General features: G+C 47.9%; 1 protein-coding gene across 11 annotated transcripts in view; it reads right to left on the bottom strand.

Annotated features, from left to right (window-relative positions):
- Positions 1–21,138, bottom strand: part of STIM1 (stromal interaction molecule 1) — a 114,099-nt gene that overhangs the window by 71,256 nt on the left and 21,705 nt on the right. For 9 of the 11 annotated variants that reach the window (XR_005826171.1, XM_040582583.1, XM_040582582.1 and 6 more), the window contains one exon: positions 781–914. Coding sequence is in view for 10 of the 11 variants with exons in the window: in XM_040582583.1 (XP_040438517.1) it covers positions 781–914 (134 nt within the window). In the remaining variant the exon portion in view is untranslated. The remainder of the gene's footprint in view (positions 1–780; positions 915–21,138) is intronic. The other 2 variants (XM_040582584.1, XM_040582587.1) reach the window with 1 other exon arrangement.

The following is a 21,138-nucleotide window of genomic DNA, read 5'->3' as shown; positions in this document are numbered from 1 at the left end:
TCTTTTAGCCTCCAAAACTTTGACTTTCTTATTTAGATGCCGGTATCTTTACAAGATGGAATTCCTCACCTGGCACAGAGCCATGGAAACAAGCATCCACTGCAACTGAGGCAACATTATAAATAAACAGCTTTCCTTTTTCTAGTAGTCACTTATCTCTGTTGGTGCTTATGTAAGAAATCAGGAATTTTATTTCTCTTTAATAAAATTATCAGCTAAAATCTCCCAAGGCCAAGACAACGAAAGAATTGTTCCTTTTTTCAGCAGTATGCATATATGTACTGTAACTGTTTCAGCTGGGTTGGTGAAAGAACGTAGTAAACACTGTAATGTGAAGGTGACAGGAGCCAGTGTATTTACTCAACAGTGTCAGAGAGGCTCGATCAGAATTCAGAGGTGTTTCCCAACCCCACAATTAAAAAAGGAATGAACTAATAACAACAATCATGTAAACCAATCTGTCTGTCTTTAAGTGTTGGAGTAAATCGATAATACCTTGTGTGTAGAAGAAGATTAAGTGGCTAAAAAACGCCAGACCAGAGGGAAAACCATACACACTAAAGATTACAGTACTGAAATGCACCGTTTGGATCAGAAACTTGGCTCAAGATGATACGTTGCTTCCTCTGCCAGATGAAGAGATAGGCAGCCAACAGCCTAAGAGTTTGCACACCTGAATTTCAGGCACCCTGCCACATCAGCAATACCTGTAACAGGACAGCCCTCTGCAAAAGCAGAGTGCTGCGTGGGAGAAGGACAGCAAAGCAGCCCAGCACTAACCTCGTCACTCTCCTCTACGTCCACGTTGCCATTGGCATCATCATCCATCTGCTTGTGGATGTTGCGGACAGCTTCAAAGCTGAGCTGCTCATCTTCATCATGGCACAAGGGCTTGTCAATGCGGCAGAATTCTGCTGAGGAAGAAAACACCAACGTTAGGTAGCCTGTACCAAAAATATTGCAAACGTGTTTTCTCACTAAGCTTCTTGTGTTTGAAAAGCGCTCGCTGAGCACTGGAGAAAGCATCCCAGTGCTGTCCTTCACAGCAGGGGTATGTCCAACAGCCAGTGTCCTAAGAAATCCCCAACAGCAAAGGGTAGGTCATGGCCTCAGCAAGGCTGCTCTTCTCCAGGTCAACTTCTCACCATTTCCACCGCCCCGGGCCTCCCAGGGCGCCGAGGGCAGGTTGCACAGCTGGGGCTTTCTCCTACCCATGCCTTGTCCACCAGTGCCTGCTGGCAGGGGCAGGAGAGGACTGCAGCTGTTATTTTACCTCCTATTTCACAAGCTTCATTCCTCACTTGGAGATTGTTAGTGTTGGCACAGCATCTAGGCAGGACATTTTGAGAGTAAGAGTAGTATGTTTATACAACACATCCATTTAAAAAGTTAGCTTTCTTCCTGATTATGAAATGGATTTCTGTGCCTAGCTATCACATATTTTTCTGTTTCAAGACTAACACTTTAAATTTTGCTGCACGCCTGAGTACACATTAAGTACCAAATGTGGCTGATCCATCTTCCCACGGCACTGCCACGTGGCAACACGTGACTCGCCGTGACGACCGCAGACCAACTGCAGCAGAGCTGTCTCTGTTGGTGCAGAGACAATTGCACACATGCCAGGCACTGAAAATAGCCCCCAAAAGTGAGCTCGTTGTATGACACACACTAAGAAAAACCCTTTTGTTTCACAGAGGTTATATCAGATTCACGTAAGCAGATAATGACTATGAATTATCCAGGGGTGACTGCTCCAAGATCGCTGTGCAACCAGTTTAATAGCTCCTGGCCCAGTTCCCATTAGAAAGGTTTCCTGTTCAAAAAGTTCAGACTGAATCCCTAGGAATTTCAGCAGAAAAGTCCAAATTACGTATGAGCTCAAACGAAACTCTAAGATGATCCTCTCAACGTAAGACAAACTTATTTATAGGAAAAGTAGATGTATTTTCTCCTCCTGCTGCTACTACACACACTGTATCTGCTGCAAATAACTGGGCATGCACTCACCTTGCTACTTAATGATCATTTGGACTATCCACCTCTCTGACACATCTCCACACAACCAGCAAGTACTTGGATTCACCATCAATACAAAAGACTTTTGAATATTAAATCCAGAGAAGTTTTAAAATATTATTTATTTATTTTAGCACATACTACACAATCCCTATGGAAAAAAAGATTCCCAAGAGGCCTTTGGGCTTCCTCTAATCAGAGGTTCTAACAGAATATATGTCACCTACTACATTTAAAAATGCACTCAGTCATTTTGCTTGTGAAATTGAGGACTCGCACTACCAGACCTGCCTGCCAATAGCCCTGCTTTGGTCCTGCCCCTGGGGAGGAACAAGCCCCGGCACCAGCACAGGCTGCGGACGCTCGGCTGGAAAGCAGCTTGGCAGAGAAGGTGCTGGTGAGCACCAAGTTGACCATGGCCAAGGGTGGTCAAGGGTGTCCAGGGCTGCATGAGGAGGAGCACGGGCAGCAGGTCAAGGGAGGGGCTCCTCCACGGAGAGACCTGGGGCTGTTCAGCCTGGAGAAGAGAGAGCTCAGGGGGAATCTCACCCATGTACATTAAGACCCGCAGGCAGGTGCTAAAAGGATGGAGCCAGGCTATTCCCAGTGGTGCCCAATGCCAGGACCAGAGGCCACGGGCACACACTGGAACATATAGTAGGATCCTTCTGACTATTGGGAAAGACTTTTCTCTGTGAGAGTGCCCAAGCCCTGGCAGAGGCTGCCCAGGGAGCGTCCATTCTTTGAGATACTCAAAACCATCTGGACATGGTTCCAGGCAATCAACTCTGGATGGCCCTGCTTGAGCAGGAGGTTAGCACCAGATGGACCCCAGAGATCCCTTCCCACCTCAACAAGTCTGATTCTGTAATTTGAGTCTGTAATAGCACCAATCTCCATATGCCTGTCGGTGTTAAAGAGGCATTTGGACAATGCCCTTAATACCATGCCTTAATCTCCTGAAGTGGTCAGGCAGTTGGACCAGATGATCATTGTAGGTCCCTTCCACCTGAAATAAGTTTATTCTGTTCTAAATGTCAGTAAGCACAGAGCCTTCCACGTGGAAGAAACCAGACTGATTCCAGCTGGTCCATGTACATTTATAGATTTCACTTCTGCATTGGTTAAAATAACCCCACAAAAACCTCCAACCAAACAAAAACCACCACCACCTCCAAACAACCCCAAACCTCCAGAAAACAAACCAAAAAACCCACACAAACCCAAGCTAAAAGAATTACACAAACACAACCCCGCTGTGCTTCATACAGCTGTTCCAGGTGCAGGTTTTGCTCCTGCAAGTAGGTTAATGTTAGAGGAGAACACACTGCCACTCTAGAATGGAAAAGAAGAACAAATGCAGCAAACATACACTAAGGGAGCAGACAGAAGCATATATACAAATACAAATATTGTTGTTTTGCCACTGATTTACTAGAATTTAAGTGTCCATGCGAGCCAGCTTAAATATTTGTGATAACACAGTACAAAAAAACCAAACAAACTACAATACCATATAAACATAAGCCTGTTTTCCTACTTTTACCTGTTGTTTTTCCTTACCTCCTGCCCCCACACTAAACACGACTGAAAACCAGCTTTATTACGTATGCATCCCTAATCAGGAGGCTGAATATAGCACTGGGATTTTAATTTTGAGGAACACAGACCAAGGATGAAGATTTTAATTTAAACTACTTATCTGCAACAGAATAAAATATGTTCTTTAAAGTCACGTTCTACTTAAAACAAAGTGACTCAAAAAACACTGAAATGGACGTCAGAGCATTAATCAAATCAGACCAAGCTCTTAATTTTGGCATGCAACAGTTCTTTCTGGTGTGTTTTCATATACACAATTCAAGATTCAAGGTCTTAGCTACAGATTTTGCACTAGCATCTTTCAAACACTAAACTAATTTTATATACTGATGCACATTGTCATACACTATAAATTGAAAGGGGGTTTTGTGGGGTTTTGTTTTTTAAGTAAGATACCCTGCTCAGACTACCGAGCTTTTGTGCTATGTTCAGGAGATCCAAACAGCTGATCATCATTTAGTGCTTCAGAGAAAAGGGAGCTCCTTCAAGGCGCTTGAAGGACCCAAGAAAATTCCCCTGTAAACAACTGCACCTTATGCATGCATGCTAAAAATTGCCATCATTAAATATTCAAATCCATTAATGCTTTGCTAATAACAATGATTAAGTGTGGATAACTGTCATTGCCCCACACACACCCACCCTGCGCCCTGCTGCCCCAAGGCTGGGAGTCTAGAGCACTTATTACTTCCCCTAGGAAAGAGCAAAAGCCCTTGAAACTACAAACCAAAAAACCTGAAAAACCCTAAAATTCCATGGCTAGTCTATCCTTTAGAGCTTTTTAAGAAGAACATACTTCTAATCTCCACCATTGCGGTAAAAATTGGTAGATAAGCCCTTAAACCCTCTGACAGCAAGCAGCTCTTCTGGCGCAACCCTCCAAGTTCCTGGCATGACTTCACTGCATGCACCCTGATCATGCACAATGTGGATCAGAACGGGGTTTGTTCATACCTAAAAATCTCTCTTCTTCAAACCTGGTGAGCAAACCATCCCAGTGGGTTCTTCAACTCCGGCCCCGTGGCTCAGTGCCACTGCAGGCAGAGCTGCTGGCAGCCCACACCAATGCCAGCACACATCCCCAGTGCCCGCAGCCTCAGCGCTGCTCTAGAGCAGCACAGAAAGCCTTGCCACCAATACATGCAAAGCGTCAGCCACCGAGGGCATCAGCCACACCACCTCTCCAAAGTGGCCTTTGGTAGCCCTCAGGCAAACCGCATTTCACAAGGGGAAGCAGCCGTTTTTGTTACAAAAGCAGGTTTTTAAAAATGGGCTTTCTGACATGAAACCCCACTCACCCTTTAGGGACATGCAGACGAACTGATCTCACAATTGAACGCTGGGAGAAGACATGCTGTACAATCTACCGCTGCAAAATAGCACCGACGAGAAATCAGGCTGCAGGGATGCACACGTGTGCATCAGGGAGCATGGGCCATGTAGGCAACATCACCATGACAGCTCTTGACTGGCTTCGTCCCAACATTAGCTATGGCTGTCGATGCTTTCAACATCAATCTCACCAGAAGAAACTCCCCCTTGCATACATCTGGCTGAGCAGAAGCCCACATTAATGAGTAAGACTCACCCACGCTTTGCCCACCAAGTTGATGTGAGGTGTACCTGCCATGGCCAGAACAGCCCCAAACCATGCTCAGCACCTTTGGGATACAACACACCCCTCCAGCACCCCGCTCTTCCATCCACCCCATATCTGGCCACTTGGGGTCTTGGGGTTGGGTTTTCTTTAGTGACTTTTTTCTAGGACGTTCTGATCAATGACAAAATATTTTCATATCAGAGCACTTCTGCAAGTTAAAAGTTTTGACAGGCCTCGGACCAGCATAATTTGGCCTGAATTTATAGGTTTAGTTTCATCATTGGCAAGGAGTTATTATTCAGCACAATCCCCTTCTTCTACCTTCTTGAGTTCTGGAAAAAATCCCAGGAGAAAATGTAAAATAGTTTAGCTTCAAAAAAGCCAGACCCAGCATGCCTCCCTGCAGCAGGGCATGCTAAGAGGCCACATGCTGCTTTATTTCAAATGCAAAGATTCAACAAGCTTCACCAAATTACTTTATATTAACAGCCATTTTTCTCTCTGGTCCAAATTACCTTGTGCACCTATTGCTTGCTGTCTGTTTATCCTTTGCTGTCTTCAGTTATAAAAAATGTAAAATTACCTAGAACTTAATAAATCAGATTCTTTCAAGTTTTCCTATGATAGCACCACACATAAAGCATCCTTAAAAAAAAGAAAAAAATTAAGAAAAGGTCATAAAAGGAGCAATTCCTCCCTCCACTGGCGCATCGCTGTGCCCCAGTTGCTGGGCACGGAGTTGCACCCCCATGCTGGCTCCCAGGACCCAAGCACAGCTTAAGCAAGACCCTCTCAGGTCCAGCACAGCAAATACGGTTCTTGGGGCACTAGCCAGAAGGCTCTGTCTAAAGTTTTGGGTTTCTGCATTCATTAGCTGAAGAAGAAGAAAATAAGCACTGAAACATGTTGCTCCTGCTGACAGATAGAGAAGGATGACTCGGACAATGAGGGAGGCTACTTGAGCGTTCCTGAAGAGGGAGGGCTGGTGTCCTGCTGCTTCGCAAACTTCAGGAAGTTTATTCTGCGCTAACTCATGGTTGTCCGTGTTGCCGAGAGAATCCAGCAACCCTATAAACTGGTGACCCAAACCAGTGAGCAAGCTGAGAAAGCTCTCCCTTTCCCGGCAGGGCTGTCCTCCACAGTTGCTCGTTGCCAGTCACCATAGGAAGCTGGTGGAGATCAGGGACACCTGGACTCACGGAGCCTGTGGTTGGACCTGGGAAAAACATCTGGTACAGCAACACACAGCAACCAAAGCAGCAGCCAGGGACAACACCATGGTGTGAGAAACGATGGCAGTTCAGGAGGTGAAGTCAGCGCTTCCCTGCTCGGGTGTGCCAGGAAGCCTCTATTATTCCATTACACCTTCCGGGGCAGCAAGAGGTGTAGGAGTGAGTAACGGCACTGCATGGCCACGACATCGCCCGACTACTTCACAGCAAACTGGGCGAAGCAATCTTTCATCTGCATAATTTTTGTTGATTTTAATTGGCCAGGGAGAGGAACTTGGCAGGACTATTTTAAATATTATTGGATGCCCTAACACTGTTTTGCACACATCTGGTTTTCCTCTCCTACCCTGCAAGAATTTTCTTCATAGTTATTGCAAAATGAGCTCAGAACTTTGGGCCGGGCCTTTTCTGTGATGATTTGTCATGCTGATCTCACTGACAGAGAGCAAGAACACAGGATGGTCATTGTAATTATACCGCCTTTGAACTTGACTTCAGAAGGAAAAATCAGGCTAAAAGATATCTCCCAAAATATTACATGATCATCTCATTCTGAGCCTGTGCTTATTATTATAGCAATGGTTGTAGCAACACTCCAGCAAAGTTCAAATTATAGGAAGGGAAAGTCATGTTATTATAAAACAAGAGTGGTTTCGTTCATATTAACGCCCTCATAACCACCTAACTCGAGCCCCAAACTATGTCTGTCCATGCAGTCCGTCCAGCCTCCAGGCAAGAAAACACATGTATTGAAGTGATCTCGCCCAGATTTCTTGCAGCCACAAGGAGAACCCCTAGGTATTCTAACACAAATGCTACAAATGAAGCACGACTGTGAAAGTGGCAGAAAGCAATGAAGCAATGGTGGCAAGAACTGACGTGTTGATAACCAAGCAGGCAATCAACAGCAATCAAGCTAGTAAACAGAGAGGAATTTTCTGTTTGCTTCAAGGCCAGAAAAAGCCTGAATAAGGGCACAAGTGATTTAATCAGCAGAAAACTCTGCGCCGATAACAGAATGGTCATGAGGTTTCACCAGACAGCGGGGCCATTCCCCTCTGTTATCTCAACGGGAAGACAGACTGCAGCTGCAAAAACACCCAAAATGAAGAAACAAAGACCAGGGCCAGCAACCTTGCCGAAGATTTTTAGAAGATTAAAGCAAAAAGATCATACCATAACAACCCTGGTCTCCCAGCAGGAGACAAAAAAGACCTATCCAAAAGCCAGATCATCACCTAAGTTCCCCTTGACAGGCTGATAATGTAATGAGGGCTTAACAGCCAGGCTGCCTTGCCCTCCCCGCCACGATGATGCTCCATGTCAGGCCATTCCAGACACAAGGTGTTGCACCTCCAGTGAGTGAAGGCCTTGAAATGAGTGTGAAATTGGTTTTAAATAATATCTCCCTCTTCTGTAAAGCCTAGAGATTTTTGCTACAGCAGTTTCGACAAAAAGACACTTGCTGTCTGGTCCTCATCACATGTCTTGGTTGCCCTTAGGTGGCAGACCACGCCGGAATTCAGGGGTGTAGACCTCTGGAGCTGACACCATCATCTCCAGTCGACCCTCCCACCCCACCTCTCCGAGTCATCAGGATTCTTTTGTCTCTTCATCCTGCTGCTTTGTGCCTCCAGCCCTGTTCTTTATCTCTCCATTATCATCTGGTAATAGCTACCATCTGTCCTTCCTTTCAGAACCAGAAGTCCCTTTTCAGGACACCCCACGGGAGGGACAGACGGAGATGATGGCCTACTAGCCTTGGCACTATCTCACATACCATCTTTACATCCCTGCTCCTGCCATTGTTCTGCACTCCCACCCACCCACCATCACCCCTCAGGGCTCCCTCTCTCCCACTTAAGGTATTCTGCAATCTCCTACGCAATCTCCTACAAGCAGATTGCTCCGGGGCCCCGCTGCCAGCCCACCGGGTGCAACCACCTAGATGATCAACAGACACTTGGGCCTAAATGCTAGAGCAGAATAGGCAGAGCTGAAGTGATGTCCACCATAGAAAGCACTTTGGGTTGGCTTTATGAACAGATTAGAATGACCACATCTTATGAAACGTCTTAGGAGAAATGACAAGTTCCAGTTCTACCCCTTCTGCTGCAACTACCCTGTCGGCCCCAGCCTGCTCCAAAAAGACAAAAGAGGCAGTGACACAAAGTGTAACAAAGAGAATCCAGCTTAAACATCAGAAAAGACCTACTCTAAAAGATGTCAAGACTGGCACAGGCTGCCCAGAGAGGGTGTGGAGTCTCTCCATCCATGGAGACAGTCAAAATTCAACTGGACATGGCTCTGGACAACCTGCTCCAGGTGACTCTGCTTGAGCAGGGCTGGAGAGGACTATCTCCAGAGATCCCTGCCAGCCTCAGCGACTGTAACATTATTTTGTTCCAGACCTTTGGTTTCTCATAGGAGTTTCTCTCTAATGAGAATTCTGTTTGTTTAAAGTTCTCAATTTTCTTCTGCAAGGTGGTATTACCATTATCATTTATTATCATTATTATTACAGTCCTCTCTGCTGAGACCCCCCCACAGCGCTGCGTCCAGCTCGGGGGTCCTCAGCATCAGAAGGACACGGACCTGTCGGAGCGGGCCCGTCGGAGGCCACGGAGCTGGTCAGAGGGCTGGAGCCCCTCTGCTGTGGGGACAGGCTGGGAGAGCTGGGGCTGTGCAGCCTGGGGAGGAGAAGGCTCCGGGGAGACCTTAGAGCAGCTCCCAGTGCCTGGAGGGGCCGACAGGAAAGCTGGGGAGGGGCTTTGGGCAAGGGCAGGGAGCGGTGGGACAGGGGGGAATGGCTTGAAGCTGAGAGAGGGGAGATTTAGGTTGGACGTGAGGAAGAAACCCTTCCCCGTGAGGGCGGCGAGGCGCTGGCCCAGGCTGCCCAGAGCAGCTGTGGGTGCCCCATCCCTGGCAGGGCTCAAGGCCAGGCTGGACGGGGCTGGGAGCAGCCTGGGCTGGGTTGGGGGGTGGGGAGAAAGGGCTAGATGGTCTTTAAGGGTCCCTTCCAACCCAAATCATTCTCTGTATCTTTAATAATGCTGTAAAGCTGTGCCAATGCCATTGCAGCTGACTGCCTCAAGGAACACTGAGTTTTATAGAAAGAACAGACATCAGGATAGGATTAGATATCAGTTTAATTCTAAGAATTGTTATTTACGTAGCTCCACTGGCATGGCAGAAAAAACAAAATTCTTATATTTGGGGAAAAAGATTGGGTTTTACTACTGTAAACAAGGATTCCATTTAACTTCCTTGCTCAGGGTTCCTCCCCAAAACGTTGTTGGGTTGGTTTTTTTTCAATTAAAAAAATGCCAAGGAGAACTTCATAAATTTTAACGAAGACATTAAATGGTTTTTTAAGGACTGTATCCAGAGATTACCGTTCCCCCTGGAGGGGTATGGAAAATGAAAGGGAACGGGAGATACTTTGCAAGGCCACAGAGCAGCAGCATGGGGAGCAAGGCAAAAAAATGGCAGAATATTCATAGTTTTCCAGCTCTAATTACCAAACAATAGAGCCTGGCAAAGTTGCAAGAGTATACATCCATCTCCACTGTCATAAAAGTACTCAAAGTATTTTTATACTACAAATTTACACTGTACAGCTGGATATTATTTACTATATAGAGAATGTCAGGCACTATTCCATGTTTAATGCATAATACTCATTCACAAATGCATGTGAAAATGCACATGTAACTTTTCGAAATTTTTTTTAAAGGTGAATTTATTGAACAGTATTGGGATTTTAACGCATGCCTGTTTCCCCTATTTCATTTGAACTAGTTCCTTGGCAGCAGAATCCCTTCCCTGGGAGGTGCAGAGGAAGGACACAAAGCCTTGCTCTGGAAGGCAGAAACGTGTGACTCTTGTGTGATGTGTCTTGATCTGACAACTCACTGGTATTTGCAAGCACAGACCTCATCCATCTTTCCACCTCCTTTAGAGCCTAGGAACTCCAACTCCAGCTAGTTATTTTCATAGGGGTTTCGGCAGGTGGAAGATTACAGCCAAAGGGAGTTTCCTCACAAGCAGCCAAAAAGCATTCAGGCAGGCATCTCGCTCACCACCGCTAAATTATTCATGTCCTCTTGCTGTTGCATTACCGCCTCCTCTGAAACAGTGGGGTCTGCAGCAATCAGTTTATTAGAAATTCACTTAAGTAATCCAGTTTTCCACTTCACACAAAACCCTGCAAACTGCTTCTGTGGCACAGATCCCCAGTTCCCCAAGTAACCCTGCCCATGAGTCTTACTAGAAAACCTTCAGTATTAGCAGCAGTTCAAAGATACACTTTTTTCCTTTAATGAAAGAGTTTGCTTGATGCAAAAAAAGCCCTGTACCTAACGCAAATAAAACAAAACAAAAAAACCCTAAATTAAACTAGAAAAAATGGAAATACAACCGGAGATCAGACAACTGTACCACTAATATACTTTTAAGGAAAGTAACAATGCCCTCAGGTGTCTCTGCTGGAAGGTCCAACTAAGAATGTGCACACACCATCTAATACAGCGTTCAGAGAAACAGGCCATGAAGAATTCACAGGGCCAAATCTGCCTCCCCTGTTCTGGAAAATCCCCTGATCTCTCAGGATCAACACGACAAAACTCAGTGAGGTGAAACAGATGCAGGAGAAAGCTCTCAGTGATTCATCAAGTCTCAGACACTCAACCACTTGACATTACCACCACCAGCCGAAGCCGCGTACAGGAAGCAATTAAGCTGCAAAGTGACACTGCTGTACAGCTATTAGCTCTTATTAAATTAAAAATTCAAAATTTCTTCCAGAAATGGGCTTCTCTTCTTGGCACAAGCTCAGTTTATTTACTACAATTAATTCCCTCATTACTAATTGCAATCAGCCTTCTTCATCTTCTCCATGAAACAGTTTACTGATTAAGTATCAGTGAAGCTTCATCCCATTTCTTCCAAACATTCTCATTCTTCCCTGCAACCAGCAGCAGAGCCCTCTTTTAAACCCTTGTTTCCACGCACTCCCCTCCACCACAAATCTTTGCTGTTCCACTCTTCCTCTGCAAATGCTTTGCTCTTTCCAGCTGATTAAAAACCACACACACCCCCCAACACAACAAGCTTCTTTCCCGCAGTCAGGGTGGGAAGCAGACACCCCCAAGCCCATCGCACACCCCGGGTCTCTATCAGCCTGTCCTAGCAGTGCCCATGCCTCCTCCTGCCCATGCTGTCTCAGCACAGGGTCTAACCTATTTATGAGAAATCATCACATCTCCTGCCCCCACCACCCCCCTGGGTACGATTCTGTGCTCCCAAACCTCTCCAGAGCAGACCTCAGCGTCTTCGCTTGGGTGCTCTGGCCTCAAAGTGCCAATTTCATGTATTTCCTTCCTGATAAATGTTTTGGTTTGCTTTCTTCACATCTGAGGACTCTGTAATATTTCTCTTGGGCTGTCTAAATAAGATAGGAAAAGTTGTTTTAGTACCACCCTTGTAAAGCAAAGCGGTTTTGCCCTGAGTCAGCTAGCAAATACCACGTCAAGTCCTTCTGCAAGATGAGCAGCAAAAGAGCAAAAGCTGAAATATCCCATGGGCAAGTAATGAGCTTAAATAACTAGAGACTGGGTTACTTCATAATAATAAACTAAGTAATCTAACTGCTTACATATCCTCCCTCTTTTGTGCTGAACAAAATTAAGTAATGAAAACTAATAAACAGTGAAGGCCACTCCAATCTGACTTCAAGGACATCCTTCCCTCAGTACATCTGTCCCTTCACAGCTGATGTTCTTTAGAAGCAACTTCAGTGGAGACCAGTAAAGTTTCACTGATTAATTTAAATCTTCTAGTATTTGGAATAATTTGAAAACTGCAATAATTCAGCTAACTGTAGATACAGATCTGATACCTACTGGCATTGCAAATACCAACAGCAGAAAACACTAGTCACTGGCAAAATAAAAACCTCTCCTTCCTCAGTCTTTGTAAAACTCTTGGCTGTGTGGCTTCAGGGGGCTCCCAGAGTACCAGAATCTGCCAAGAACAGCAGCAATTTTTCTTTATGCTCCACTGATGCGATAATTTCCACAAGCAACCTCTATCCATATTCCTGAAGAAATAAAGTGCAAACAATTATTCCCCCAAGAGCAAACCCTCTGAGGAAGGAAAGCTGGCTCACCAGACCTGTGGGCACTTTGCTAAGATAAGAGAAACGGGCCGTGCCAGGGGAGGGCAGCAGGTGCGTGAGAGGGTCGCCCTGCAGGGCAATGCTCCCAGAGCGGTACTGCCTGAGCCTGCTCCCAGTTGGGAACTGGGAATCTCAGGAGCCCAGCACAGGCTCAGGCACAAGCCCTGACTGGGAAACATCACTTCCCATGTATTCACCAGGAACATCAGTCTCTGAAAAACAGCATTGCTTCCAGCTCTTCCCCTCCACACCCCAAACACCCACACTCCAGCCCCTGCCACAAGCAAGTAATAAATCTCTTCGCCAGGAAGGATCTTAAACCCTCACAGATAGAACAAGCCAGCTCTTAACTTCCCATCCCATTCATCACCTTGGACAACTTCGCTCCCAGCTCCTGCAGCCCTGCTCCACATGCCTCACCCCCTGGCCTTGCAGAAACCACTTCTGAGCTCAGCAGCTGCGCAGAGAGCAACAGCTTCCCCATCACCGCATGGAAACAAGATTTCATCAAGGAAGTGATGCTGTGATGTGATCAGAACTTTTTCCGAGTTGCAAATTATGAAAGAAAAAAATCTTACCTGACGTAATTTTTCCTCGCTTCTACTTTACAGTATAAATATATGATGGTTTTTCAGACTTAGAAGCATTTTTCTGACTATTGATCACATTCTCCCCACGTCTTTGAACATGATTTCCAGTTCACAGTGCTTGGTAACTTCCATGTCTCCAAAGCCAGTGGAAGAACAAAACCCAAGACATCAGACTGGTCTTTCACAGATCCAGCTCAATATATGCATTCCAGTACACACACGCCACCCCCAAATACTCCTAAAATATCTTCAGAAACATAAGTGTATTTGTAAATGTAATTCATAGAATGTGTAAGAGATTTATTGCTCCTTTACTTTTTTTGCGCTGCAGTATTTCTCCATTTCCCCACTCCAGAGCTGTACAGAACACATGAAGGCAGGTGTAGTGGGGAAGGGTCCCCTCCTGACCCCCCCATTTTCTGATGGCCATAACCAGGAAATTCAGCTAACCTTTTAGATAAAAGCGACGTTCTTCACTTTAAATTTGGTATAGGGTTAGTTATTTTTAGATACAATAGATGTTTATTAATGCTGAGGTGTAAATATTTCTCGATATTAAAATATTTTAGAATTTTCTTAGATTTCTGAAGAGCAATTCTCCACCAGTGCTCTGGAACTGCCATTTTTCTGAAGTCATTCCTCAGACCGCACAGCAATGGCATTGCACCCGGAGACCAGACTGAGCTTTTCCCTTCCCTGTTGTGCTCCCATCCCCTTCCCCAGACCAGGGAGCTCCAGCCCCGTGCCAGACCCAAGCACCTCCCGTCTCAGGCAGCACAGATGAAGCCACACCAGGGCCTGGGACTATGACCCACCATGCTGGGTGCTCTCAGCTGCACCAGGACCACTGGAATGACAGGTCTCCTCTCCTCATGGTGGGAAAGGAATAGGGGCAAAGCCAGTGGCCATCTGCTGATGCCTCCCAAGCATGACAAGCAATGTCCCCAGTGCTGCTGCTCATTTATGTCCCAGCTTCCCCGGATCTGGCCCATACCCCTGCTGTGCTGGAACAGGAGCCCGGAGGGGAGTGGCAGGAGGGATGCTGAAGTCCCACCAAGCCGCCACAGTACCAGGTCGATGCAGTGCTGGGCTGATGCTCATAGGCCAGGCTGGGCAGGAGAACAGCAGCGTACCACCCAACCATCACCCCTCCTCTGGAGCCCACCCTCAGCACCCCTGGGCTGCACAGATCCCGAGCACACCACCACAACAGGGAATTATTTAAAAATACATGCTGAAAGTCTAGAAACCTTTTATTTCCAGCTGAAAACCCTCCAGGGGAGCAGTCCTGTGCTCGCATTGAGGAGGTTGCAGGCTTCCCTGGGGCTCGCGGGAGTACATCCACACACAACACTGCTGCGCCCAGCGCCTTTTAAAGTACGTAAAATATTTTAGCGGTAAATATTCCTTCTAAGATATCTCCTTTTCAAATGCCATATCAGTATGCTGTGAACAATAGCTCCTTCAGAGGTTAAGGGAACTTGCTTTGTAATGCTGGGAGCTGTCAGCACCCTGTGGGCTCAGAGGCAGCAGCTGCGGGACACTCCACACCTTCACCGGGACACTCCACACCTTCACCGGCAAAGCCAGAAACTGAAGCTGGGTTCTTGTAGCAGGTTTGCGTGGCAAGGTTTTGGTAGCAGGGGAGGCTTCTGTGAGAGGATGGATGCCAGAAGCTTCCCCCACGCCCAACAGAGCCAGTGCCAGCCGGCTCCAAGATGGACCCACTGCTGGCCAACACCGAGCCCATCAGCGGCACCTCTGGGAAAACACATTTAAGGGGGGGAGGCAGGGGGGAAACCCTGCAGTGGGAGAGAGGCATGAGAATATGTGAGAGGCAGAGCCCTGCAGCCCCCCAGGTCAGGGCAGGGGGGGCTCCAGGTGACAAAGCAGAGACATTCCCTGGCAGCCCATGCTGGAGCCCCCGGCCAGGCAGGCTGTGCCCCCAGCCCATGGAGCCCCCGGCCAGGCAGGCTGTGCCCCCAGCCCATGGAGCCCCCGGCCAGGCAGGCTGTGCCCCCAGCCCGTGCTGGAGCCCCCGGCCAGGCAGGCTGTGCCCCCAGCCCGTGCTGGAGCCCCCGGCCAGGCAGGCTGTGCCCCCAGCCCGTGCTGGAGCCCCCGACCAGGCAGGCTGTGCCCCCAGCCCATGGAGCCCCCGGCCAGGCAGGCTGTGCCCCCAGCCAGGCAGGCTGTGCCCCCAGCCCATGGAGCCCCCGGCCAGGCAGGCTGTGCCCCCAGCCCGTGCTGGAGCCCCCGGCCAGGCAGGCTGTGCCCCCAGCCCGTGCTGGAGCCCCCGGCCAGGCAGGCTGTGCCCCCAGCCCGTGCTGGAGCCCCCGGCCAGGCAGGCTGTGCCCCCAGCCCGTGCTGGAGCCCCCGGCCAGGCAGGCTGTGCCCCCAGCCCATGGAGCCCCCGGCCAGGCAGGCTGTGCCCCCAGCCCATGGAGCACGCAGGGGAGCAGACCCCCACATGCAGCCCAGGGAGGACCCCACACCAGGGTAGGGGGATGCTCGAGGGAGGCCGTGACCCCCAGGCAGCCTGCACTGGGGCAGCTCCTGGCAGGACCCGTGGCCCCGTGGGGAGGAGCCCAGGCTGGGGACCCGTGGGGACACGTTGGGGTGGGCTGCGCCCACGGGAGGGACCCATGCTGGGGTAGGGGCAATGTGAGGAGGACAGAGGCCTGTGATGAACTGCCTGTGACCCCCACCCCCCTGTGCGGCTGGCAGGGAGGAGCGAGAGTAAATCGGGAGTGAAGTTGAGCTGGGGGAGCAGGGAGGGGTGGGGGAAGGCATCTCTTAAGTTTGGGGTTTATTTCTCATTACCCTACTGATTTGAATGGTAACAAATGAAACTAATTTCCCCAAGTCGAGCCTGTTTTGCCTGTGACTGTGATTGCTGAGCGATCTCCCAGTCTGTCCTTACCTCTACCCTCCCCTGCCCAGCCAAGGAGGACAGTGACAGAGCAGCTGTGGTGAGCAGCCAAGGTCAACCCACTACAGTCCTGCAAAGTGAGAAACCACTACGGGCTGCAGCAGAATCCCGGGGTTGACCCTTCACATGCACCTTGCTTTGTAGCCCCTTCCATTCACGTAAGGTCATGTTTTGGGGAATGATATACACAACCCTACTACGCCTACCGTAGGCACAGTGCCCAGGCGCGGCAGGCTGAGCTGGAGCGCTGTGCAGGCGGCCCGCAGTCCCTGCGCCCGAGGGGATCCAGGTCCTGTTCTCCAGGACCCAGGATCAACAACACTGCAGCTCTATAAAGAGGCAAAGAGATCATGACACGGCCAAAACCAGCCTTATGGATAATCTAAAAGACAAGTCGGTGAGGGGTGGGAAGGCATCAACATCGGTCTGAAAACCTGTAACAGACATGACTCAGCTGCTCCAGTCAGCCACAGCCCACGGTACACAGCTTTGAATGCTGGCTGCTGCACATGGTGATGCAAAACTAATAATTATTATTATTTTTTAAGTGAAAGAGAAATTGCTAGAAGTCGGGAAACCACATAATGGATGAGTGAGTCATTCTTGCCTGAAAAATGTGAGACGCCAAAGAAATCAAAGAAAAACCTACGATATTTCTGCCTTCCCATCTCATCATCCTTGACCCCCACAAGCCATTATTGCAGCAGCACTCGCCCAAAGCCAGGGATTTCCAGACCCTGGCTCTTGGTGCTCCAGTATGTGACATATGCTGCAAAAAATACTGGGAGCAAGAAGAGCTAAAGATACATAATTTCATATTGCAAAAGAAGCAAAAATTTTGGTAGCTGTCACAAGGTGGCAGAGAAATATTTAATTCCCCTCTTGCGCTCAGAGAGTATTTATTTAATAAATGCCTAACACCTAATACAAACAATGCTAATTTTATTATTCAGGCAAGACCAGAATACAATGGTATTTACCCCAAGGCTAGTCAAAGTTACCACCAAAGCAATGCGTTATACAAGAAAGATGTCAATTAAAATTACAGAATCCTAGAATCACAAAACCACAGTCATGGAATAGCATAGGTAACAAGGGACCTCCAGAGCTCATCCAGGTTCAACTACCAAAGCAAGTCGAAATCAGGTCAGGTTGCTCGGGATGGAGACCCCACCACCTCTCTGGGCCCTTTCAGTATTTGGCTGCTCCTACAGTAAATTTCCCCCCCACTAACGTCTGGTCAGGGTTCCCGTGTTGCAGCCCATGCATGCTGCTCTCCTGCCAGCACCGAGCACTTTGGGAAAGGGTCTGGCTCCGTCGCTGGACACTACCATGGGGTGACTGCAGGCAGCAGTGAGGTCTCCTCTGCCCCGGGCTGAACCGTCCCCTGTCCCCCAGCCACCATGGTGGCTCTGCTAGACTCACACCAGCACATCCACACTTCTTCTGTGCTGGGGAGCCCCAAAGTCAGCACAGCATCCAGGTGCAGCTTCATAACTGCCTGCTAAAGGGGAGGGCCTCCTCTTTGGACCTGATGGATCTCCTCCCACCCTCCTTACCAAAGGGCTCTCTGCCCATGGGCAACTTCTTCACCAGGATTCCCAGATCCTCTTCCACATAGCAGCTTCCCACAGAGTCAGCCTTCAGCCCGCACTGTCGAGCAGAATTATTCTGTCCCAGATGCAAGCCTTTGCATTATCTTTTATTAAGCTTCAAGTTCAACAGAAGTGCCCGACAGCCCACTTCTCCTGCTTGTCCAGGTCCCTTCAAGGGACATTTCTGCTCTCCAGCACTCCCCGTGATTTGATGTGACCTGCACAGACTACAGCAATTTGCATGTGGTTGTTTCCTGGCTCAAACCCTCGAAAGCAGAGGGTAATGCCAGAGGCATGGGGGGGACGGCGGGACAGCACCGCACACCTGTGAGCCTCAGCAACAAACCTGAAACTGATGCCGGCTCTATCCACCCTGGCCACAGCTAACTTTTGGAGGCCAACCCTAGGATCAAAGGAGATACAAGACTTCAGAGAACCTACAAAATTAAGGAGAGTTTAAATAAGTCTAAAGTATTCTGCAGACTGGGAAGGAGCACCTCAATGCTGTGGTTGTGTCTCCAAAAGAAGACAATATGCCAGACCAGCTCAAAGCTGAGCTGTTCCGCTTCTTTGCGGCACGAAGGTGGTTTTACCCCCAGTCTAAACATGCTCGTCACCAGTGTCAACCCAAGCACAAGTCAGCGCTACTCCAGCTACCTCCAAAAAGTCACATAAAGTGTGACAGAACTTGCAGAATCACGGCAACCAAACAGGCTCCAGGCAGCGCGGGTACCTGCAGCTGCTCCCCAGCCCTTGCTGCCACCACAACCATGACACAGGCTGTCCCGTGCAACCACCCCACAGACACAGCACGAGTGGGTCAGCCGCTGGCCCCGCTCCATGGCACAGCTCCCCAAGGAGCCCCACAACTCACTGGCACCTCGGGAGATGCAGGAGGGAGCTGGCACAGGGCAGACTGGCTGTGGTGGCTAGAACACTGCTTCCAAGGGCTGCCCCAAAGCACCCTCGCAATGTGTTATTTCAAAAACTACCAACTGCAAGCCAAGCGTGAAGTGCAAAGTGGAGCATCGCTTGGCACACAGGCTTTCATAAACCCTTATGGCAAAGTGATCCTTCAACATGCAATACTTTTCTTCAAAGTAAAGGCTTCAGGACCCATGGGACACTTAGTAAAGAGCATCCACAGGGCACTGTGAGGCAGGGCTGGGGCAGGCAGTAGCTCGTATCATGGAGGACCACGCATGCTCCTGCAGCCAGCCTGCTCCAACCACAGATTTCCGCCAAAGTAAACTTTTTCCCTTATCACTCACACTCCTAACTCAATTTTCTTCTCCTTCAAACAGGCTATTTCAGGGCAGGTCACTGTCTCCTGAATTATGTCATCCCCACAGTGACGCAACCCAACTGATTACATCAGCTGACACTGAAGTACAAGAATGTACACGCAAGTAAATCAGGTCAAAAATGCACTCTACCCCATGATTTTTGCCTTTAGCTAGAATAGTGGCAGTCTGACTTTCTTGTTTGGTTTGTTGCTGCTTTTTTTGTTGTTGTTGTTGTTAAAATTTGATCCTTATTACTAATATTAAGACTGCTTCAAAAAGTTATCTGCAAAATTTGGAGGTTATTTCTTCATTCTAATTGGGTTCACATTCAATTCCTTGTAGACACACATCAGTCTAATTGAGAAAAGCAGTTGCAAGCAGCAGCAAGCTTAGGCACAAAAAGCAGCTTTTGCATTGCAGCTACTTGTACTTCTAATACTTGGATAGTTCTACTATTTGGATATCGAAGGGTATGTAACTTCCTTGTATCTTCACACATACAACTCCTACTGCTCTCATCCATTACACACAACTAAGAGGCATCAGGAAACACTGAGACAAGATGAGGCACCATTATTTGGCGCAGGACAACCTGCTGCAGGTGACGCAGTGCAAGCAGGGGTTGCAGAGCACAGTTCCCATAAAGCAACTTCTTGACCCTGTGCTCCTTTTGGCTTCCCAGATGATTCAGACAAGCATTTCTAATGGTCTCCCTGACATAACATGTAATGAAACATGTCAATAAGCAAGGGAAGGATATGGGCATAACCAGATGAGCAGCAATTACACCATGCAAAAAAATCTGCTCTATTTGTAGCAATTACATATGCCATGTAAATCACTTCAGCGGGAAGGGACCTCTGGAGTTCATCTGCTCCAACCTCTCTGGCAAATCAAGTCCAATTTAGATGAGCTTGCCCATGGTCCCATCCAGTTGCGTTCAGGTATCTCCAGGGCTGGAGGTTCCACCACCTCTCCGAGTCCCAGCTTCAATGGCCAACTACCTTCACTATGAAAACACATCCTTAATATCTAATCAGAAGTTGCCCTGCTGTGATTTGTGCTCACCCCTTCTTGCCCTATCCTTGCAAACCCCAGAAGAGCCTCACTCCATCTTCTCTCTGTCCTCCCATTGCCTAAATTAGGGACCTGCTTTTACTTAGGGCCATGGTTTAGTGGCAGACTTGGCAGTGCTGGGTTAACAGCTGGACTTGACAATCTTAAAGGTCTTTCCCAACCTAAACGATTCCATGATTTTAAATATTACATCCTAACTTGTCAAAATTAAAATCACTTCTAAAAGGAAAAAGATAGTCCTTTTTAGCAAGAGCTTTCTATATAGAAGTTGCACTTCAAGGCTGAACCAGTGTCTTGTTTATTAGTATTTCGTTCAGCTTAGGGGGACCAGGCATCTCCCAGTCTAGCTCAGGAGTATTAAGTTGTGTTCATAAAGCTGGAAGGGAGTAGTTAATCCCCCACTTCACAGAAACTATCTTTTCATTCTTCCTCTCTTATCTCTTGCTTACTTTTTTTTTTTAACAGGATGTGGAAAGAGATAAGAGAAACAGCATCTTAGGTTTATGCACCTACAAGCGGGTGCTGACTTCTTCCCAGCTACCATGAGCAGCCTGTAAAGCAGAGTTTTCCTGCACAGCTGGATGCACATAAGCCATAAACACAGCACCTTCAGGAAGAAAAAAATAGCCATAGATTGCTCCTAAAAGTCGAGTGTGCCTGTCCATGTAGGTAGCACAAACTAAAGGTGCTGAACAAGATTTAAAGCAACTTTAAGTGAAATGTGATTGCCTCAGAGATAAACTAACCTTTAAACTAACCTCTGGATTAAACCTTTCACATGCAGCCCGTAGCCGGTGCACACAGAACATACAGCTAACAGATTAGTTCCAGTCCAAAGCACTGCTGCCTTACATTCCCCACTGCAGAGGAAGGAAAGCACAGGAAAAGGTGAGCCTACTTACTATAACTGGAGAACTAAATTCTTCATTCTAGGTTATCCTTGGTTAGGCTAGCAAGCAGAACTGCAGACAGCAGCTCCAACAATCCAACCAAGCCTTCCTTTCAAGGCTTGATTTCTGCAAGGGTTTCA

Source organism: Falco naumanni, chromosome 2, assembly GCF_017639655.2.
Source record: "Falco naumanni isolate bFalNau1 chromosome 2, bFalNau1.pat, whole genome shotgun sequence".
Classification (NCBI taxonomy): domain Eukaryota; kingdom Metazoa; phylum Chordata; class Aves; order Falconiformes; family Falconidae; genus Falco; species Falco naumanni.
The sequence above is the reverse complement of the archived record's forward strand: the minus strand, read 5'-3'. Positions and strand labels throughout refer to the sequence as shown.